The sequence below is a fragment of the Microplitis mediator genome, chromosome 7 (assembly GCF_029852145.1).
Source record: "Microplitis mediator isolate UGA2020A chromosome 7, iyMicMedi2.1, whole genome shotgun sequence".
NCBI classification, from domain to species: Eukaryota; Metazoa; Arthropoda; class Insecta; order Hymenoptera; family Braconidae; genus Microplitis; species Microplitis mediator.
The window spans coordinates 14,039,400-14,060,487 of NC_079975.1; the positions used below are offsets into that span (position 1 = coordinate 14,039,400).

General features: G+C 36.0%; 1 protein-coding gene across 2 annotated transcripts in view; it reads right to left on the reverse strand.

Annotated features, from left to right (window-relative positions):
- LOC130672386 (synapsin) overlaps positions 1 to 21,088 on the reverse strand; it is a 513,694-nt gene that overhangs the window by 249,195 nt on the left and 243,411 nt on the right. For both annotated transcript variants that reach the window (XM_057476939.1, XM_057476938.1), the window contains exon 4: positions 13,830 to 14,083. In XM_057476939.1, the coding sequence (XP_057332922.1) occupies positions 13,830 to 14,083 (254 nt within the window). The remainder of the gene's footprint in view (positions 1 to 13,829; positions 14,084 to 21,088) is intronic.

Here is a 21,088-nt window from a genome sequence, read left to right on the forward strand (position 1 = left end):
TAAATATATTTGGGTTTTAAAAAAGTATAAACTAGAAAAACAATGTCAATTATTTAATTTTCAATATATTGTCAGATGATTATTTATGAAACGCTCTAATAAACGAGTATACACAAGAGACTAACCCCAAAATGGTGGAATGGCGGGAACTGCTTCTTCTGTAATACTCTCAACTCCCGCCTGGAGTATTTGTTACTGCAGTGTGCAGTAGAATTAACTGCAAGATAGGAGTAAATTCAACTTATTAACTTAGTAAAATTTGAGGCATATTTAGTAACTGTTATCATTTAAATAATATTTTTAACTACAAAAACATTTACTGCAATCTTGTAGTAAATGATACTACATATTATTTTCCGTGTAGTAATGTGCTCAAACAATTATCAGTATCATAAATTTTAATGAACGATTTTGATTATGTATCCCAGTCATATTATGTGCTGTGACAAATAAAAATATTATTATATTTTTAAATATGCGTATTTTTCCAATATCTCAACCGCTAACCAGTCCTGGCGTGTATTTTTTAAATTAATTATCCAACACAGTGGCACCCTTTCCAGGACGTCCACAGTAGCAGGTCACCCTGTTATAGTTCAGTTGGCCATTTTATTATAGTACGATCTACCCGATAAAAAATGTTTGGATCCAAGCATATATGATTGGATTCAAACAGTCAGATATGCTTGGATCCAAATTTTGGCGTGATTCAAGCTGATCCAAACAGATCTGACAATATCCAAAGAGATCTCACTATATCTAAGTATATCCAAATAGATCTCAAAATATCCAAAGAGATTCAAACAGATCTCACTATATCCACGAATATATAAGTGTATCCAAGCAGATCTGCGTAAATCTCGACCTTTAAAGAAATCTACATAGATTTAAGCACATATATCTAAAGAAGTTTCACTACATTCTAGTGAATGCACGTAATATATTATACTTTAGACCATTCTAAAAACAATATCTACTCACATTTTGGACCTTATTATCATTACCTCTTAATGCTTTCGATGAACCTATGTATAACATATGTCAAAAGTCAATTGATATTTAAGTAAAAAAAATAGATATATACTTTAAAAACATTGATACTTTCAAATTCAATTATTTACGTTTATATTAAACTACATATAATTAAAAAAAAATTTGAATATTTTCGTAAACTTCTATCTATTACATGGGAGTAAATATATTGTATTCACCTCAATCTATAGAGTTACATGTAAACAGATATAATACTACCAATGTGTAATAATTTATTTTCGAAAATATTTATATCTGCTTGCATAAAAATTTTTAATTTTCGTATATTGCTTAGATATTCGTATATAATTAGATAAAAAACTCTATATTTAATGTGTTATTCGCAGTAGAACCCCGACAGTTCGACGATTCAGGAGCCTTACCTGTATTTAAATATTATTGGATCTGACCAAATATGACTACATATAGTCACCTATTTTTGGGTATAGTCATAAATTTTGGGATAGACGTATATCTGCTTGGATATGAATTATTTTTGCATCTATATACCCACATACATACAGCTGGGACTGAGCAGATATAACTATGTGTACTTATATACGCTTGGATATAAGGATAAGTATATCTGCTTGGATATAAATCTTTGTATATGCTTATATCTAGCAAGATCAAATATTTGGATGTATTTGGATATAAACAGATATAACGAGATCCAGACATATCTGGTTGGATCCACACATTTTTTATCGGATAGTCACTTAAGCAAATTATATTCTGGCCTAATTAATAATTACTAGCTGAATGAATTGAGCACCTCAGACGTGTGATTAATTATAAATTTAAAATCATATAAGTTATAGAAATAGTGAAAGAAAAGTGATCGAGCAAATTGATGACACATCGTCATGAGTACACAGTATTAAGTATTAAGTAAAATTTATTGAGAATTCATGATTAAGAGAAATTGTTAAAGGATTATGTGGATTAAAGTTGATAATAAATGGGAAAGCGTAGAATTATTAGTTAATTAAAAAAGAAAATAGAGTCGAATAATTAACTGTTGAAATGAGGGACAAATTGGGGAATCGAGGTCAAAGTGAGGGGGAATTGTTGTTCCAGAGAATCAAAGTTTAATGAGAAAGGGATTATCTAGGATAAAAATTGAAAGTATAAATAATGTCCAGAGGGCTAATGATTATTTTAAATAGGTTACAGGTAATGTCTGGTAAACAATTTTAAGGGGTTAGGGGTAGTCAAAATTTTCAAAAAATCGATTTTTTTTTCATTTTCTTAAAGTATAATATTTTAAACATATTATCTGAAAATTTGAAGTGAATCCGAAAAATTCTTTTCGAGTGATTCAGCAATTAACAAAGGGCTCTCGTGTGCTCTAGAAAGTTTAAGAGCAGGTAGCTAGTAACAGCTGCAAGCAACTGGTTTCTCGGTTTTTTTTGTTATTAATGACTTACTTCTTTCATGTATTAATAGTTGAACCTAAATATATTCATCCCCTACATATACCCCACTATGAATATTTACAATTTTTAGGTAGTATAAGTGCTGAGAATTATTTTTTTATCGCAGTATGTCTGTGGTAGTTGCACTGAGCAGTTGATAGTTGTGTGGTGGAATATATTAATTTTCAAGTAATTTTCCATGGGACGTAAATCTAAAAAAGTTTCAAGAGTACTTCGGATGTCTTACAGTATCCGTAAGCCACGTTCAGTGAAAAGAAAAAATGTATTCAATCCGAAAACAGCGGAACGTGATGAAAGTGATCAGAGTGCATCTTCTAAAAAAGTGAAACAAGACACTGAAGAAGATGTACCCGAGAATAGCAATACTGAATTTTGAATAATAAATTTCACTACGGTATTCATTGCAATTTCTACTTATGTTAAGTGTAAAAAATGTGATGGAAATTGTGACGTTAGGGTTTACGTACAAACTGTATTTAAGATGGTCTTATACAGCTTCTCGCGAGTCTGACCCTACTAGCTTAATAATAGAACTCGTCTTTCTAGATTTTACCCGAACTAGCCTTACAAACTAAACTAATGCTAATACTTAGCCTAATTTGAAGTTCGGTAGAATTTTCCTTGATGTCCTTGGACGTGGCTGGTGGTTGACCCTTAGTTCACGACACTCGTACCCAGTAGCAGTTTCTCTTATACTTAATTATAGGAGGTGACGGGAAAACTCAGGTGAATTCACTCAAACACTGGTTTTATAGTTAACAGTATAATTATTGATTTAACTAATAATTATTGTAAACACCGTAAATGTTACTGTGACTACATGCACAGGACCTCTATCAAATTACTGAATAACCGTCTGAATATTGTAACATGAGGAAATTCGACCTCGACCCGTGGTTCAATATTATTTGAATAAAATAAATAGTTATCCGGTGAGCCAATTCGAGTGACACCTATGAGCAAAGATTTCGACTTTGACCAAGCAATCGACTCGACGCATTGATTGTCACGAGAGATCCGGGATAGACACCGAACTGAACGGCCACGTTTATTTTTATTTTTTGAGCAATTCTACTCCGACCAACCGAACAATTTCGATTCCGAGTTCAGAACAATTAAATTATTGATCAAAGTGACCGACAAGTAAATTCCGAGTGAACAATAAATCGTCGATTGTGAACAAGCCGAAGCATCGGCGCGATTTTGAACAAAGTGTATATGTAATTTTATTATTGAACAAGTGAACCGCGTTTGTGTAATAATTAAAAAATTAATTAATTAATTACACGCAATAAATATATGATCGTGCAATTTGACGTGTTGCCGAAATAAAATATTGTTTTATATTTTATTTTATTTCGTTCGAGCAATTCTGAGAATTACGGATTATCCGTGTCTCATTCGCAACAGCAGTCTTGTCACCTCGCCGTGTAAGAATACTGTGACGTCACTCGTCAAGTATTTCTTTGATACTTCCGCTGTATGTGTCTCTCCGGACAATAAAATTATTCTATTTTAATTTCGTCAACCGAGTGTGTTTTTTTTTTTAGCAATGAACTGATTTGTTTTCCGATCAAGTACGAGAAATTTTGGTTTTGTTTATAGCGAGTCAAGCCGACCACGGCAATTTATTAATTTTGTTGTAACCGAATATTTTCGTGATACCGATCAATTATTTTGTGTTTAAAATACGACTAATTATTTTGTGCTAATTCTGATCAATTATTTATCGTAATCTTAAGTGCCTGACCTTTCCCCGATCCGCCACCCTGAGCCGAGTTATATTTTGATAATTGTTTTTTTTTTGGTGATTATAAAATCACCTGGCGCCTAACTATAAATTTTGAACAAGGTTGCCAAAAAATCGTAAGTGTATTCGGACTTCACTCCGGTAGATCCCCGGTGGTGAAAAACCCATTACAATATTACCCGATCAAACGTATAATACTAACTGATTATTGTATTTATTAACTAAGTGTAATAAATACACTGAATAATTAGCCGAATTAACTAACTGTAATTCACTATAATGTTAATTATTACTGACTAATTGTCAGATAAATATGACTGATTACGATACTGAATGATCTTAAGTAATTGATATCAACTTGTTATATTAGACGAAGTTAATCACGTGGATTTAGACTTATTGTCAATGCTGTTTCTCACAGTGAAAGGCGATAAAAATACGTAAGCGCGCCCTGTTATAACCTTTCGCGCCATATATAATCACCTGAAAATTACTGCCCGAATTAAACCGGAGGCGCACGATTTCACATCGTAACAAACTGTACAGCTTCAAACAGCAAGTACAGGTGGGCTTGGATTCAAAATTGTAGTTGAATGTGAGAATTGTGGAAATAATATATATATATATATATATATCTTCCTGTTCTTGTTGATCATAATAAATACACTGGGACTTAATTGTGGGCCTAATTCTCATTGGTTTGCTGAAAAAATAGATGCTGCATGTGTGAAAGTGGCAGATAAGCGCGCTAACGATAACACTCGAGAAGATAGAATGCTACGTAGGCAACAGCAAATCCATATTTTGGATGCTTCTACAACGGTTGAAGAACTATCATATGGCTCAACTCGGGGGAGAAACCCAACTCCTACCGAGCGCATCCCCGGGTGGTGGATAGAGGAATGTCCTCACTGGTCATCAGACTGGCGGATGAGGGTGAAATAAAATAGCCTCCGCGGACCAAACGTGGTGCGAGGAGAAAGGAAATCAAAGAATAAAAGGAATCAAGGATAAAAGGAGCTGATGCTAAGTGCCGTGATTTGCAAGCCATCAGCGCTGAGTCGTCGAATAGGCGGGCGCTCACTGGGTTACCCGAACAACCCACAGCCGATGAAGTAGTTGTGGCACAATTGGCAACTGGTTCAAAATCTACTTCAAGTGACAAATTGGAAAAAAATGCGGCTGCACAATACCTTGCTGCCCGAGACACAGCGATTAGCCAAGAGGACAGCAAGTTAGAGGAGATCCAGGATCTGCTGAAAGATCCGCTGAAAATCATTAAGGCCGAGCGAACTGTCCCAACAGATGTCACTAAGGGCGTCAAAGAAGCAGTGTCCTTGCTACTGGAATCCCTGATGCATCGCAAAAACTGGAAGGACGCACAGCGCAAGCTTGCCCACATCGAGTTAAACGAGCGACAAAACTTACAGGCCGAGTTGGGCAAATTGGCACGGCCAGTTGACCAAACCCCAAGCTCCTCGAGGATCTCAACTGAAAGCAGTAGAAAGAGACCACCTGATAGCCCACCTCAAGGCCTTGAGATGAATGTTAACAAGGGATCTAACGGCGCCTTTACGGTTGTCACCTCGAAGCGGAAAAAACTGCGAACCGATGATACGCAGGTCATTTCAGACCCTAGACCTGAAACACAGCAGACAGCCTCCACAGACTGAACGGAACAACCCCATCGCAAAACCAAAAGGAAGAAACCGCTCACCAAACGAGCTAATGCAGTCCTTATTCAACCTGCGGAAGGTCAAACTTACGCTAGTTTACTAAAGGACATTAAGGCGAAGGTCAATCCAGAGGATTATAAAACGAGCATTCGTTCAATACGAGAGACGAGGGACGGTGCCATCTTATTGGAGTTTGACCGGAAAACCGAGAACAACGCATCGTTCTCCGAAGCTGTTAAGAAAGCAGTAGGTACCGGTGGGCGGTTAAAGACCTTACTCCAACCGTGACAATCGAAATTCGCGACGTTGAGGTTCCGTAACAAAATATCCGAAGACAAAATAACCGCGACAAAATATCCGCGACAAAATATCCACGACAAAATAACCGTAGACAAAATAACCGGGGTCAAAATAACCGCACGACAAAATATCCGCGGACAAAATAACCGCGGGCTCAACATCCTCACGACAAAATAACCACAAGGCATAATATCCGCGCGATAAAATTTACCGGAACAACTAAATCAATTGACGAAGCAACCGTGAAAAAATAACTGTACAATCAAATATCAGTTGCCAAAAAAACGTCAAAACGATATATTTGAATAACTCATTAATAATGATTAATGAGGAATTATCAAGTATGTTTTGACAAGTTTTATTATTGAAGTATACAATAATAATTTTTGTATGTAACAATATTATTAATGATCTGCAAATGTAATGATCTAATGACATAAATATTATAATTCATAAATGCATTCAAATTGTCGAGTATACATTTGTCATGATTAAATTTCATTTCAATAGTCATTTATGACCATTGTGTGTGTGCAATTACAAAAATATACCCACACACCAAAAAGCTGTAAAAAATAGCACCCTTTTTTCACAAATTTTGTGTGTGCGCGATTACAAAAATGTACCGACACACCAAAAAAGATGAAAAATAGCGCCTTTTTTTACGAACTCTGAGTGTGTGCAATTACAAAAATATACCCACGCACAAAAAAGCTGTGAAAATAGCGCCCTTTTTCACGAATTTTTTGTGTGTGTGCGACGACAAAAATGTGCCGAAACACAAAAAAGCTGTGAAAAATAGCGCCCTTTTTTCACGAAATCTGTGTGTGTGTGCAATTATAAAAATATACCCGCACACAGAAAAGCTGTGAAAAATAGCACCGTTTTTTGTCATGTGTCATGTGTCTATTTTGTCCGCAGATATTTTGTCGTGAGGATGTTTCGTCCGGGGTTATATTGTCTGCGGATATTTTGTCGTGCGGTTATTTTATCCGCGGATATTTTGTCGTGTGGTTATTTTGTCGTGAGGATGTTTCGTCCGGGGTTATATTGTCCGCGGTTATTTTGTCCGCGGATATGTAGTCGCTGCACCAAAGAGGATAGGACTGACACAAAATGCAATCCGTGGGCAACGATTGCATTCGTCGAACTCGATTCTAAAACGGCGCAGCAACTCCTGGAAGCCGGACGTGTCAAGATAGGGTGGGTAGTATGCCGTGTCAGGCTACGGGTATCTATTCAAAGGTGCTACAAGTGCTTAGGTTATGGACACGTATCAAGACAGTGTTATGGCCCTGATCGCAGAAATCTATGCTACAAATGTGGCAAAACAGATCACAAAGCTGCATCATGTAACACTGCCCCGCAGTGCTTTTTATGTGCCACTGATGCAGGGCCGAATGCAACTGCAGATCATATCTCTAGCTCCAGCAGATGCACCGCTTACCAGAGCGCGCTTAAGGGCAAGCCGAATAACTCACACTGACGATAATCCTGCAAGGTAACCTAAGGCGAGGCTGGACCGCGCAGGCCTGACTACACCAACATGTCTTTGAACAAGGTATTGGCATATGTATTCTCTCGGAACAGCGATCCCAAAATATCGACGTCACAATGGTACTCGGACAACTCGGGCACAGCAGCCATCTGGGTGGTTGACCCAAAGGTACGAGTAACTGGAAGCGGACATGGCGACGGTTTCGTCTGGATCAGAACACCGAGCTTTACACTAATTAGCGTTTATCTCTCACCAAATGAAGGTATTAGCACTTTCAGACGTAAACTCAATGAACTCGAAGAATTCATACAGGGAACGGATGACGAATTCATCATAGCTGGAGACTTCAACGCCAAATTGACAGACTGAGGAATGGACTGGAGTGACGTTAGAGATAATGAAGTGGCCGAATTGGCAGCAAGGCGAGACCTTGTGGTCATGAACACTGGCAACACATCTACCTTTAGAAAACCTGGCTATCGAGAGACGATTATAGACATCACTCTTGCCACACCGAACACCGCCGCCATTATATCTGGTTGGTCGGTCCTGGAGACGTATAACGCAAGTGATCATCAATACAATTTACGATCGCCAACGCCAATCAGTATTAAGAAAGCACAACAGTGTGCCATCGGAAACGATGGAATTCCAAGAAGCTGGACGAGGCAAAATTAATCAAATTCATTGCAGAAAGATCGCCAATTTCCTCTGGAACTACTAATTCTATGAAAGAGCTTGATACTGAAGACGTGGTGGAAAAAACAATGACGCTGATTGTCGAAGCATGTGATGAGGCTATGCCAACTAAAACATCGCACAAGCAACGCCGTTCTAGCTACTGGTGGACTAGCAAAATCGCAGCGTTGCGGAAAAAATGCTTACTGCTCAGACGCAAAGTAGTGAGGATAAACCGCAAGGATCCCAGCAGCCAGTCACTCGCACTCAATGCGGAATTTGCAAGGGCCAAAAAAGAATTACAGACATCGATCAAAAGCAGCAAGCGGCAAAAGTGGAAGGACCTGTGTTCCGCACTCGGTAACGACCCTTGAAGACGCGCGTATCAAATCGTAACCAGAGGCCTTGGCAATCAATACCCAGTGCGTTCTATGGAACCTGACACTATCGAAAAGATCGTGATGGATTTATTCCCGCAACACCCGCAATGAGTGCCAAAAAAGGCCAGAGAAGAGAAAGAAATACCATCGTTTACCATCTCAGAACTCCAAGCAGCAGCCAAGACGCTAAAAACCGGGAAAGTGCCTGGCCCCGATGGAATCCCGCCGATTGTAATCAGAGTTATAGCAGAAAGATGCCCAGATGTACTCCTAACGGCGTACAACGCCTGTCTAGCCACAGATATCTTTAGTAAAAGGTGGAAGCGCCAGCGTTTAGTCCTCCTTGATAAGGGCAAAGGCCCACCAGTAACGTCTTCATCATACAGACCATTGTGTATGTTAGATGTCGCTGGTATGCTACTGGAGAAACTCATCAAAACGCGGCTCATGTCTGCTGTTGATAGATCTGGCGGCCTGTCAAAAAACCAACATGGCTTCAGGAAACAGCATTCGACGATAACGGCAATCGAGCAGGCCCTAAACACTGTTAAGGACGCATGGTCGGAAAATCATCGCTCTCGCAAAGTATGTATCTTTCTCACCTTCGACGTTAAGAATGCATTTAATTCTGTCGGCTGGGACGACATACTCGAAGCAATGAATGAAGACTTCGATATTGATGAGTATATCTTAAAAATGACGGACGACTATTTCCGGAACAGAGAACTAGAGTACGATACGACTAAAGGTTCACGGAAAATAGAACTCACAGCTGGAGCCCCCCAGGGCTCTGTCTTTGGTCCAGATTATTGAAACATTCGATATGACAACCTACTTAGAATGGCTCTCCCTGATGACATTTTCTTAGTAGGCTATGCTGATGATATCGCAGGAATTGTAGTTGCCGATAGGGTAGGAGACGCATGCAACAAAACAGCTTACCTGGCCAGAAGACTCAAGGATTGGCTTGAGTGGCACCGGATGGAAATTGCCGAAAGTAAGACCGAAATGACAGTACTGACACGCCAACGCTGGTTCCAAATACCTTTTAGTGTAATAATAGGTGAGACCAACATAACAGCCAAGCCCTCACTACGGTACCTAGGCATACAGTTAGACGAGAAGCTATCTTTCTGCGAGCATCTGACCAAAACAGCAGACAAGGCAAACAGAGTTGTGGCTAATCTATCTCGGATAATGCTCAACACGACGGGCCCGAGATACACCAAAATGAGACTCTTAATGAGCGCAGTGCACTCTATTATGCTGTACGATGCAGAAGTCTGGGCGGAACAACTGCGACACGAAAAATACAAGAGGAAACTTGCTTCAGTGCAGCAAAGAGCGGCCCTCAGAGGCACTCTCGATTGACCTACTTGCCATTGAAAGGAAGAGGCTTTATCAACAACGAACAGCGGGCCAACTTGACGACGAGCACAGAATACTTGAGAGGAAACGGATTATGGGTGAGTGGCAAGAACGATGGCGTGACTGCAACACCGGTAGATGGACAGCAAGGCTCATCACTGACATCTCTAAATGGGTGGAGTGTGAGCATGCCAAGACCAACAACTTCCTGACACAGTTCTTGACTGGACATGGACACTTTAATGTGTATCTCTACCGGATGGGATTCAAAGATAGTCTGGCTTGTAAATACTGCAGAGCAGCAGACGACGCCTACCACACTTTCTTCTGCTGCGAAAGGTGGTCTGAGAAAAAAAGAGTGGCCTGGAACGTACTCGGAGAAACACCGAACCCTAACAACGTAGTGGCACTCATGATGAAATCAAGAGAAGCCTGGAATTCCGTGATGCGCTTCACAGAGAAGGTGCTCAAGAGTAAAAAGCAAGAAGAGTTTAACGGGGCGAGCGTCTAAGGGCGCATCCAGAGACGGACTGAAGGAATGCGAAAGCGGTTTCCGGTCCGTCCCTTTTCCCCCGGGGAAAGGAAGAGCGAGGGAGATTTTTCAGTCAGTAAAAATCTGACACTACCAACAACAACATCTTCAATTTCCATCTTCAATGGTGTCTTTTGAAGATTTTTCCTCCCTCCTCGAAAAAAAAAAAAAAATAAATAAAATAAAATCATATGGCTCAAGAATAGATGACTCAGTGTAAGTAATTAAATAATTATTATTACTCTACATAAATCGATCGTAAAACTTTAAATGCCTTTGTCTCAAGACTATGTTTTTTGAACTGGTGACCACTGTAACTCAAAAACCGCTCGGTAGATTTCAATGAAATTTATACAGCTTTTGGAAAACATTAAAAACTAGTGCCTGATCAAAGGATTTTTTCTTTTTCAAATTTTGATTTTTTGTAAACAATTAACTGTTGATTTCTTCCCAAAAATCTGGAACAAAATTTTCTGACGCTGCCATTTTATTAATTAAAAAAAAAAGTTTCCATCAGGCACTAGATTATCTATTAGTAAAACTATTTTTTTTAGTCCGATTGATTTTAGATGAATCTCCAAGGATTTGCGATGGTCACCGCAAGGGACTTCTGTTGGAACTGGATCAACACCAACAGCCATAACTTCTATAATTATTAATTTTTTTTCAAATTTTAGTGAAGTCAAGTCGAAACATTATGTAATGATGCTATATTTCGACTTTTGTAAAATAAAATAATATACTGGCAAAAAAAAATTATTTAAAAATATTATTTTTATATGTTTCTGACTACCCCTAACCCCTTAAATTAACCTTTAGGTGCAAAAGTTTGGTAAAAACAATGTAGGTAAAGTCCAGGGATTAATAAAAAGAGACATAGTTAGTTGTCATTTCCGAATAGGTTGTTTGTAGGCTAGTTAGTTGACGGGCTTGAAAACTACTGTAGCTATAAAAAAATAAATATTCAATACATCTGAATTTTGTTTTATTTCAGTGTATCGATAAAAAAAAATCTGTCTATCGGTTGACCCTGCGGGCCAGCCCTAAAACTTCCCGCTGTTTATGAGCTCCTTGAGCTCGAAAACTTTGTCGTGAATACATTTTCGAGCTCGAAGAGCTCGAAAATACTTTTGTAGGCGTTCTTTTCGAAAAAAAAAGTTTTTTACCATTTTTTCTCCAACGATATCTCTCAATCGAATAAACCGATTGAGACGGTTGGGGTGGCAATCGACACGTTTTATCAAGTTCTAAAGCTGATCAAATTTTGAATTCGATTTATCGAGTCGTTTTTTGAGATATTTCAAAAAAAATAAAAAATAAATTTTTTTTAATTCTTTTGAAAACGGTTTCTCTTGAACGAATGAACCGATTTTGATGGATTAGGTGGCATTCGACGCGGCTTATATAGTTCTAGAGCTCAGTCGATTTTGGAATCAATCCATCGAGCACATTAAACGATATTAAAACAAAACATTTTTGAAAAAATTTTATTCTTGGAATATCTTTGAACGAGCCCTACTGATCAAGCTCAATTTCTTACAGCTTTAAGATATTGACAAGCCGCGTCGAATGACATCTTAAAGTTCGAAATCGGTTTATCCGTTCAAAAGATACAGGTATTTACATACGTACGTACGTACGTACGTACATACATACATACATACATTCACTCAGGCATCATCTTGAAATTAGTCAGAATAGCTTCCTAGGACCTCAAAACGTCGATATTTGATGAAAATTCGATTTTTGTAAATCGGAGCGAAACCAATAACTTCCTGAATTTTTGAAAATTTACAATTTACTTAGCGGAAAGTTAAAAATGGTTGGAATTTTTTACACAAAATTTAATGAAAAAGTCTTATTTTTTTCGAAATTTTTTCTTTTTTTCTTTACCTTACATTTACTAAATGACTCACGCAAAAAATGTAAGAAAAGTCGACAGAAAAGTGATTCTTCTATTTTGATGATGATTACACAATTAAAGGATTAAAACTTGTTCCCTAAATTGCTTCACAAAACTTTGATAAATCATATAGGAAAACATGTTCAATGAATCGATTAAAAAATTTACAGGGCTTAGAAGTACATTCAAAAGTTGAATCACTTGAAAACATGGACTTTTCAATCAATATTTGTAAAGTAGTGGTTGAGTGGCCAAAAAACCATAAAAAGTCATTTTTCTGTTCGTTTTTCAAATCAATTCCAAAAATGGAAAAAATACTTTTTTCACTCTGAATTGACAATAAAACTTATCGGAAATTTATAAAAGATTTAAAGTTACTGTGCGACTCTTATTTGCTGAGATCTCGAAAATTAAGGATGAAAAGATCCTTTTTTATGAGAAGGCTGATATCTCAGCAAAAAATTATTGTACAGAGATAAGAAAAAAACAAATTGTAGCTGAATGAATTTGAAAACGCAGCCATGCATTTGTTTTTGTGAAAAAGAATTTCCGAGCCCGACGATCCAAGAAACAAAACCAAAAAATGTCATAAATTTTTGTATCAAGTTATTTCTAATGATTCCGCAATAACCGTAGCTCAACAAAAGATTGTAAATGATATTTAAACTAGAGATTTCAAGCATCAAATTGCTTTCTTTAATTTTTCTGATATGACCATTGGTCAAGAACATACAGCTTTCCGAAATTCAATAAAAAATTTATAAAATTATTTTGTTCATTTTTAAGATAAGTGTAGTACGGTGAATAATATGAAGTTCCATCTGCTATGACTATTTTGTGAATGCTTTCAATAAATAGCAGCGTATTCTCTTACAGTTGTTATATTTTGAAATCGTGTCAGCTTGTGATCTGCAGGTGAAAATTATTTGAATTGGACTTATAATTGGACATATAATATTATATATATATTCGAAACTTATAAGAATTGAAGCTTTTTTCGATTGCGTTCAAACCACAAACTTAGCTGAGTACAAAGTTGTCGGAATCTGACTAATTACTTAGCTGATTGTATAGAAAATGACAGTAGTCAAAATATGCTTTTTTATTAATAATTTAATAATAATAAAATAAAATTTGTTATTTATTTATTTTCCTAGTCATAACTTTTAAAAACTTTTATCAAATACGACCGTGTATCATATTACTTAGTTATTGATCTACCGATAAACTTACTAAACTGACTATCATAATGTATGTAATAAATTATGATTACCTTATAACTTTGGAACCATTTCGAAAAACAGCCATAGAAACCATTGTTCCAGCTTCGTTCGCTGTAAGAGACAGTTCTCGAAATTCAGCTTGTTCTACACGAATCTCGTAATCACCATGGAGTCTGCGTCCGCGAAAATATTTACTCCAGTCAGTATTTTGATCATCAATCACTAAAAGCGTAAAACAACGATCTTTATTGTAAGTAGAGCCACGACTTGATCCACTCACTGCAGCACCGAGTATTGATGCACCCTGAAATCAATTCTATTATTAGTATTATGATCATTATTAAATGTATTTATTTGACCCTAGAGCCGTGGCTCCCTCAAGATCATTAAAAGATACAAGGTTTACAAACATAATTGTATATTATTATTACAGAGGTTTAAATTATAACATTAAATTGCAGCTATAGTTGTAAACATTATTTATTGTTATTGTTATTACAAAAATAGTTGTAACACCCAACACGAAATTTAGTTAAGTGATCAATATTTATCCGATCAAAATTGCTACTGGTAATAATTCTAGCTTCATACCAAACAACTGATTTCGAGTTAATTTTACATCTTAAAAAAATAAGCAAGCAATAAACTAATTTCTCTTTGCCTTGAGTTTTAGCCATCCTAATCTTTCATAATAGGCAGTTACATGTTCGAATCTAAATATTTTGAAGATATATCTTACACGAGAATTCATCTTTCTATGTAGCTTAAGCTGTCATTCTTTCGAAGCATTTGTAAGCACAATAGAACAATAACACCGGCCGACAAATTAAAATTTTTGGAACGTTGATTTCTTTTGAATGTTAAATGTTGGTAATTTGGAGTGTTTTGAACACAGAAATACCTTCACATTTTGTCTATTGAATCGAGTTTTTCTATAAAGGGAAAAAAATGTTTATATTAAAATTAAAAGAAAAAATCAATTGTTCTGTTACGAATACGTACATTCAAACATCTATAAAGAAAATATCAAGTACAATCATTACTATAGGACTATTTAGAGTGATTTCTTTCGCGCTTTTCTGTAAAATTATGTCTGGGTGTGATTTTTTTGTGAAAATTATCAAGAATATCACGTTTCAGCGACCAGCAGTAATCAGCCATCATATTCACATTCCATCGGCCTTGGCACTTTGTTTCCATAGTTCTGATGTCTTGGTGACATAGTTCTCCTTGTTCTTTACTAAAATCACCAAGGTTTTCAGGAAAAAAATCCAGATGTGACTGCAGAAAGTGGAGTTTTATACTCATATTGCATCTCAATTTTTTGTATTTGTCCAATAAAGTTGCCACGATATTTGTATAGTCAAGGTGTTTGTGATTCTTCAAGAAATCGTTAACAACGTTTTCAAATGCCAGCCAAACTTCGAATTCAGTGGTTTTCATTGTTGCATCAAATTCCCCGTCGTTCATCAAAGATCTGATTTGTAGTCCATCGAATACCCCTTCTTTTATTTTTGCATCAGATAATCTTGGAAATTTTTGGCTCAGATATTTAAAACAATCGTTGTCGTTGTGTAATGCTTTAGCAAATTGTTTCATCATACACAGTTTAATATGAAGCGGAGGTAACAAAATTTTTCTAGGGTCAATTAAGTTTTGTCGTATGACATTTTTTGTTCCAGGTTCAAGCTTTTGACGAGGTTTTCTTTGTTTTTTTTTACGTAGTGCAATCGTTGCGCCCTACTATCCCACTAGCACAAACAACAAGGATATTTTGTATATCCTGATTGCTGACTTAACAAAAAAGTTATAATTTTAAGATCTACACAAAGCTGCCAACCATGTTTTTCATATTTAATTTTATCCAGTAGTGTCTCCAAATTTTCATAAGTTTCTTTTAAATGAAAAGAGTGAGTGACAGGAACAAAAGCGTATTGATTAGAGTTATGTAGGAGAACACTTTTTAAACTCTGTTTCGATGAATCTATAAAAAGTATCCATGCTGCTGGACTATATTGTGCAGCTAATTTTTTTTTTAAGACCAGGAATATCATGACAATAAACTAATGACTCTTCCTGACTGAAGTAAGTTACAAATTCTTCTTCACATTTTCTATACTACGCAAAATGTGTCCCAAGCGCTAACAGCCGTTTCACATGAAGTCTAGATCCAAGAAGTTGTGCTGATTGTTTAGAAAGATCTAAGTCTCTTATCAATTCATTCGATCCACCTTGTGTCCACCTGTATAATTGTTTTTGATGATATTGAACTAACATCAGATATTGAATTTGTACGTGGTACTGGAATTTTCGGACCATATGAAATTGGACGTGTAGCTGAGGTTACATTTGCATAGGCTATTTTATTTGTATTTTTTGCATTACAACCTTTCACATTCGTACAGCAAAAATAGCAATCATCGATAGAGTTAGTTGGCTCTCTCCATGTCATAGGTATACCAAAAGGTAATGATTGTTTTTTGCGATTAGTTCGCTGCGTTAGTTGCTCGACACAAATAGAGCAAACTAACTGCGGAGTCGACGATTTAAGTTATATTTTAAAGCCAAAGAAAGCATTATGTGCATTTTACACAAAATCAGTAATTTTTCGTTTTTGCTTTGTACCATAAAATTTCCACAAATGTAACAAAATTTATTCACAATATTTTGACACTTTCTTGAAGACATTTTATTTTTGAAATGTCGTTCAGTCACAAATTATTGATAAGATTCAGTAAATCGCAAAAGTAAAACGCTACCACTTTTGTAATATAAACAGTCTAATTTCAGTATAAATTTTGTAAACAAAGTTACTGTAATAGCTTATTCTTATCAAACGCCTTAATAACTATGTGTATCGCTGTTGCAACTAATAGATTTTTTCACGAGAGGTCGCCCGTTTCGAAAAAAGAGCGCCGAAACTTGATAATGTAACTTATTTTTATTGAAAAAAATCAACTTGCCAATATATTAACTTTTTTTAAAAACCTGACTTGATAGGATAAAATGAAGTCTGGTCTTGTCGTCAGCACCACAAAATGTGTAAAACAAATGAATAATATTTTAAACAAGGAAAATCATGTCGGCTAGTGTAATCAAAAATAAGGTATATTAGAGTTGTTACAAATTTGGTTTGCAATTGCTCACTAAATACTTCATTGTTGATTAACAATAGCGCTAAAACTCTGATTGCTTTATAGCATAATGACATAACTCGAGGCTTCCACAAGAGAGTATTATCAATTGTGACGCCTAAATATTTAACAGTGTTACTGTACTTAATGACACAGTTCTTAACTACAATTTTGTCAGCTGATTTACAACTTTCGCTAGTACACTCAAACCCACTCCAGAAGATAAAGAGCTACTGCTCCCCCACCTCTAAGACAATGATCATGGCGATGTAAATGAAGTAAATAAAGGTAATAAAACTAGACTATCAGATGGTTTAATCAAGTATCTGATACTGCAATGAAGTCGTTCTGATGACTTCTAAAATATTCTGAGAAGAGTTCGTAATGTCTTCCATTTCTAAGAGACTGGGCGTTTAAATGACTTCTAGTCCATTTGTTATTTGATGTTGCAAAGAGTATGATGAAGTTGTGTTCGTTGCATTTTTTGATGATAAAGACGGAGCTGTATTATGCTATTGAAGTATATTTTTTAAAGGTTCTATTCTGGTGGACGACTCCAGCTTGATTGGAGGTTTGTTTTCTGCATACCTCATTAACTGTTAAACGAGAAACCCAGATGTTCTTCGCCATGATGTAAGGGCAGTTTTTTTCAACTTGAAGACAAAGTTTGTACAGAGACGACGGATGACAGCGATGAAGATGAATTGAAGCGTCCGGAGATTGGGTTCCTGATAATAACAAACTGACTTTTAGCGAGCTTTCCTTAATATTCTTCATAATATTGTTGACACATCTCTAATTGCGAAATTTCACCGCAATATTTCTACTTCTGGCTCGATTATGTCTTTCTATACGCCCAGCCATGACTATTTCCGTTTTCATGACTGGAGCCTTCGAAGATTTAATTCATTAAATAACCCATTTCAGTTAATTCTTGCCCTTTAGCTTCGGGCACACCAAAATTTGATAGTTCATCAGCCAAAAGCTGAGTCTCGAGCTTCAATGTTCTTACAAGGAAGGTATCCCAAGTGTCCCACTTCGATTTCGATGAAACTGTGATATGTTATCCTCCGTTGAAATTTAAAGGACACGTTTCGTTGTTAGCTGCGAAAAAACATATCTAGGGAGTGAAATCACTCTTCAAGGTTTTGACTCCAAAGGGGTGAATTTTAAGTTTCATATACTTACAGTTTATATAATAGTATGGGACCAACGGCATTATTTTCGGGGTAAAAAATAAAGTGTTATTGGTATTATAATAAAAAAATCAATGGTTCGAAAATTTCAAGGGTTGAAATAAAAAAAATTTTTTATTTAAAGTAAGCTATCCGATTGATTTTAACGAAACAAACGGTGATCGAAAGATAAAAAAAGTAGAGAATACGACTTTTTTGGTTTTTTTGAAAAATCAAGTTTGAGGGGTGAACAACCCCTATCTACATTGACCAACATAATAACATCAATATTTTTATTAGCGATGGTGTTATTTCATCGAAAATAATTTTTTCATAAAATTTTAGCAACGAGAACATAATAATAGTATTATTTTCTTATATTTTACATACCTTATTATATTATATCTCGAACTGATCTAACCTTTGATTTGACTTGAATAATTAGAGTATCTCACAGCTTGGAAAGTAGATAATCCACCAGGGACTGGACAAGCAGATAATAGCTTTTGAGAACCCGAAAGACAACAAGTCGAAGAATCCCTTTACATAGGGTATGGGGAAAAGTTGCGTTCCACCACTTCCATAAGCAACCATGTTAACCAGCGCTGGGAGTCTGGTACCACGGGGGGCCATTCCAAGCCCTGTGCGGCCAGAGTCTCTTTATTTCCTGAGATGGTAGTAGTGTTTGTCCCCAGAGAGGTAGGACTCGTGGTGACTGTGGTAAGATATCACGCGCAATAAGGATTTTTGAATATACCTCCGGTTTGTGTCCACCTTAGTCGTCACTCGATTATATTTTTCGACTAAGAGAGTCATCTGAGTCGGAAGATGGGGATGACCTCGCAGCGCGTGTATTCCCAAAAGGGCGTGGAAATGGCCTCCAGTAAAACGGAGGCGGAGTTTGTTCCCGTTTCATAAATTCATTAATAAAATACCTTATTACTTTTAATTCCACATGAATGATATGCCAGGTGTTCACTCCTGATTTTTCTGCCACTAAAATATGTTATTTTACTTAAAATTCTAAATGACTAGGACTTCAACAGAGTAGCAAGAAACAGTAGGCATGTGTTTTGGTGTTGAATATATACATATACATTAGGGTGCTTCGTTTCCGGCGAAAGATTGTTTTTCGTTGCTCATTAAGCAAAATATCATTTTTCATGCTGAAAAAAATATTCCTGCAAAGTTTGAGCTCTTAATTTCAATTCTACGTACTTTCCATTCGATTTCGATGGTTTCTCATTTAAAATACACGTAAATTAAATTACTTTTTTATTAAGTTTGTCGAGTAACAATGCGAATTATTTACACTGATAGAAAAACTATCTTGATTCAAGAAAAATTTTTTCTTCAAAATGTGGTTCTTGTTTCAAAATTTTTAATTGTTTTAATTCAAGAAATAAGTCCTTGAACCAAAAAATTGAAATTCTCGGATAGAGAAAAAAAATTCTTTGTTTGAGAATTTGATTTTTCGATGAAGCCGTTTTTGTTTTGAAACAAAATTCTGACATATTTCGCTCAAGAATTTCTTGCTCTTGGATTAAGATAGGCAAAATGTAGGTTTAAGACATTACCGACTCGTTTCGAGAATGGCGCGATTTTTAAATCAAGATATCAATTTACTCAGCTTGAAAAAAAACTTTTTTTTATTTTGAAAATAAAAAGTTTTAAAGTGATTTTTTAGGACTACATTCATTTACTTCAGATATGTTAAAGTAGAAATTTATTTAAAAAAAAAAATGTTGTTTTCATTACTTTAAAAACATCTTCCATCAAGGAATTATTACTTGAACAAAAAATGTAAAGTTCTTAAAATAATAATACGACATTTTTAGTTGAAGACAAGTGGTCTTGCTTGAAGAATTCGATAGTATCGATTGAAGATAATATAGTTTCGGGTCAAGACACGAGAGTTATCCATCGAAGATACAAAATCTATCGAGCCAAGAAAATCTAAATCAAGACAAGAATTTCTTGAAGCAAGACAATTGGTTTTCTTCAGAAATAAATTCTTGGCTCAAGAAAATATTTCTTGAGTCAATATAAATTTTCTATCAGTGTACGATTAATTAGTAGTAAGAATAAAAATATAGTATTTAAGTTTGAATTTGAATGGTTACGCGAGCATTTCAACATCACGCCGGTGCGGAGGCAGCGTTTGCTCGTAGAATGGCGCATGCGCGCAGCGTAAATGCAAGCACGTGTATGCAAATATTTTAATTTATAATTTAAAAATAATCATCATTGATTTTTACTAGTTATAAGTTGACAGTTATAATCTTGCAATGTTTGGGTGACATAATTTGTGGTCACATTATGCGCCAATAATTGTTTATATTTTATTTTAGGAAAACTTTACGTCCAGGTATTGAGGTACTGGAGAGTCCTGGCCGCAGAGTAGGGCAAAAATCAATATTTCCCTCTACAATATCGATGCTGACATATGATTTTCAATAATTATTATTTAATTTATTATATAGTTTACAATTTTAATTTTTTTCTTTTTTTATATTAATTCACCATGTATTAGGCCAGCGGCCTGTCCTATGGTATACAATTTTTAACTCAGCTCATTTTCTATACGCGGTTTGTTTTTGTGCGGATGTGGCCCGACTTGTGCATGCACTGTACTGCATCATTACGGTGATGCCCTACTACCTCCCCTGTGCAAGGGAGGTGCAGCGGCGTAGGAAAACCACAGAAAAAACCTAGCCAGTACAGTTTCGGTTTAGGTGAAGCTCCAGTGGTCGATAAAATTCCCATTTTACCGATCACTGGCTCTTCATCCTGCCCCTAACGATCAGAGACCTTCGTTCGAGCCCAACGCGTGGCTAAGCGGTCACCCAGCCAAATAGTAACCATTAGACTGGGCCAAAAAAAGTGACTATTTTTTTTTTCATAGCTATATCGAAAATATTATTCAGAATGACAAAAAAACAATTTCATGAAAGTTTGAGCCCTTAATATTAATTTTAAGAGGTCTATCATCGCTATTTT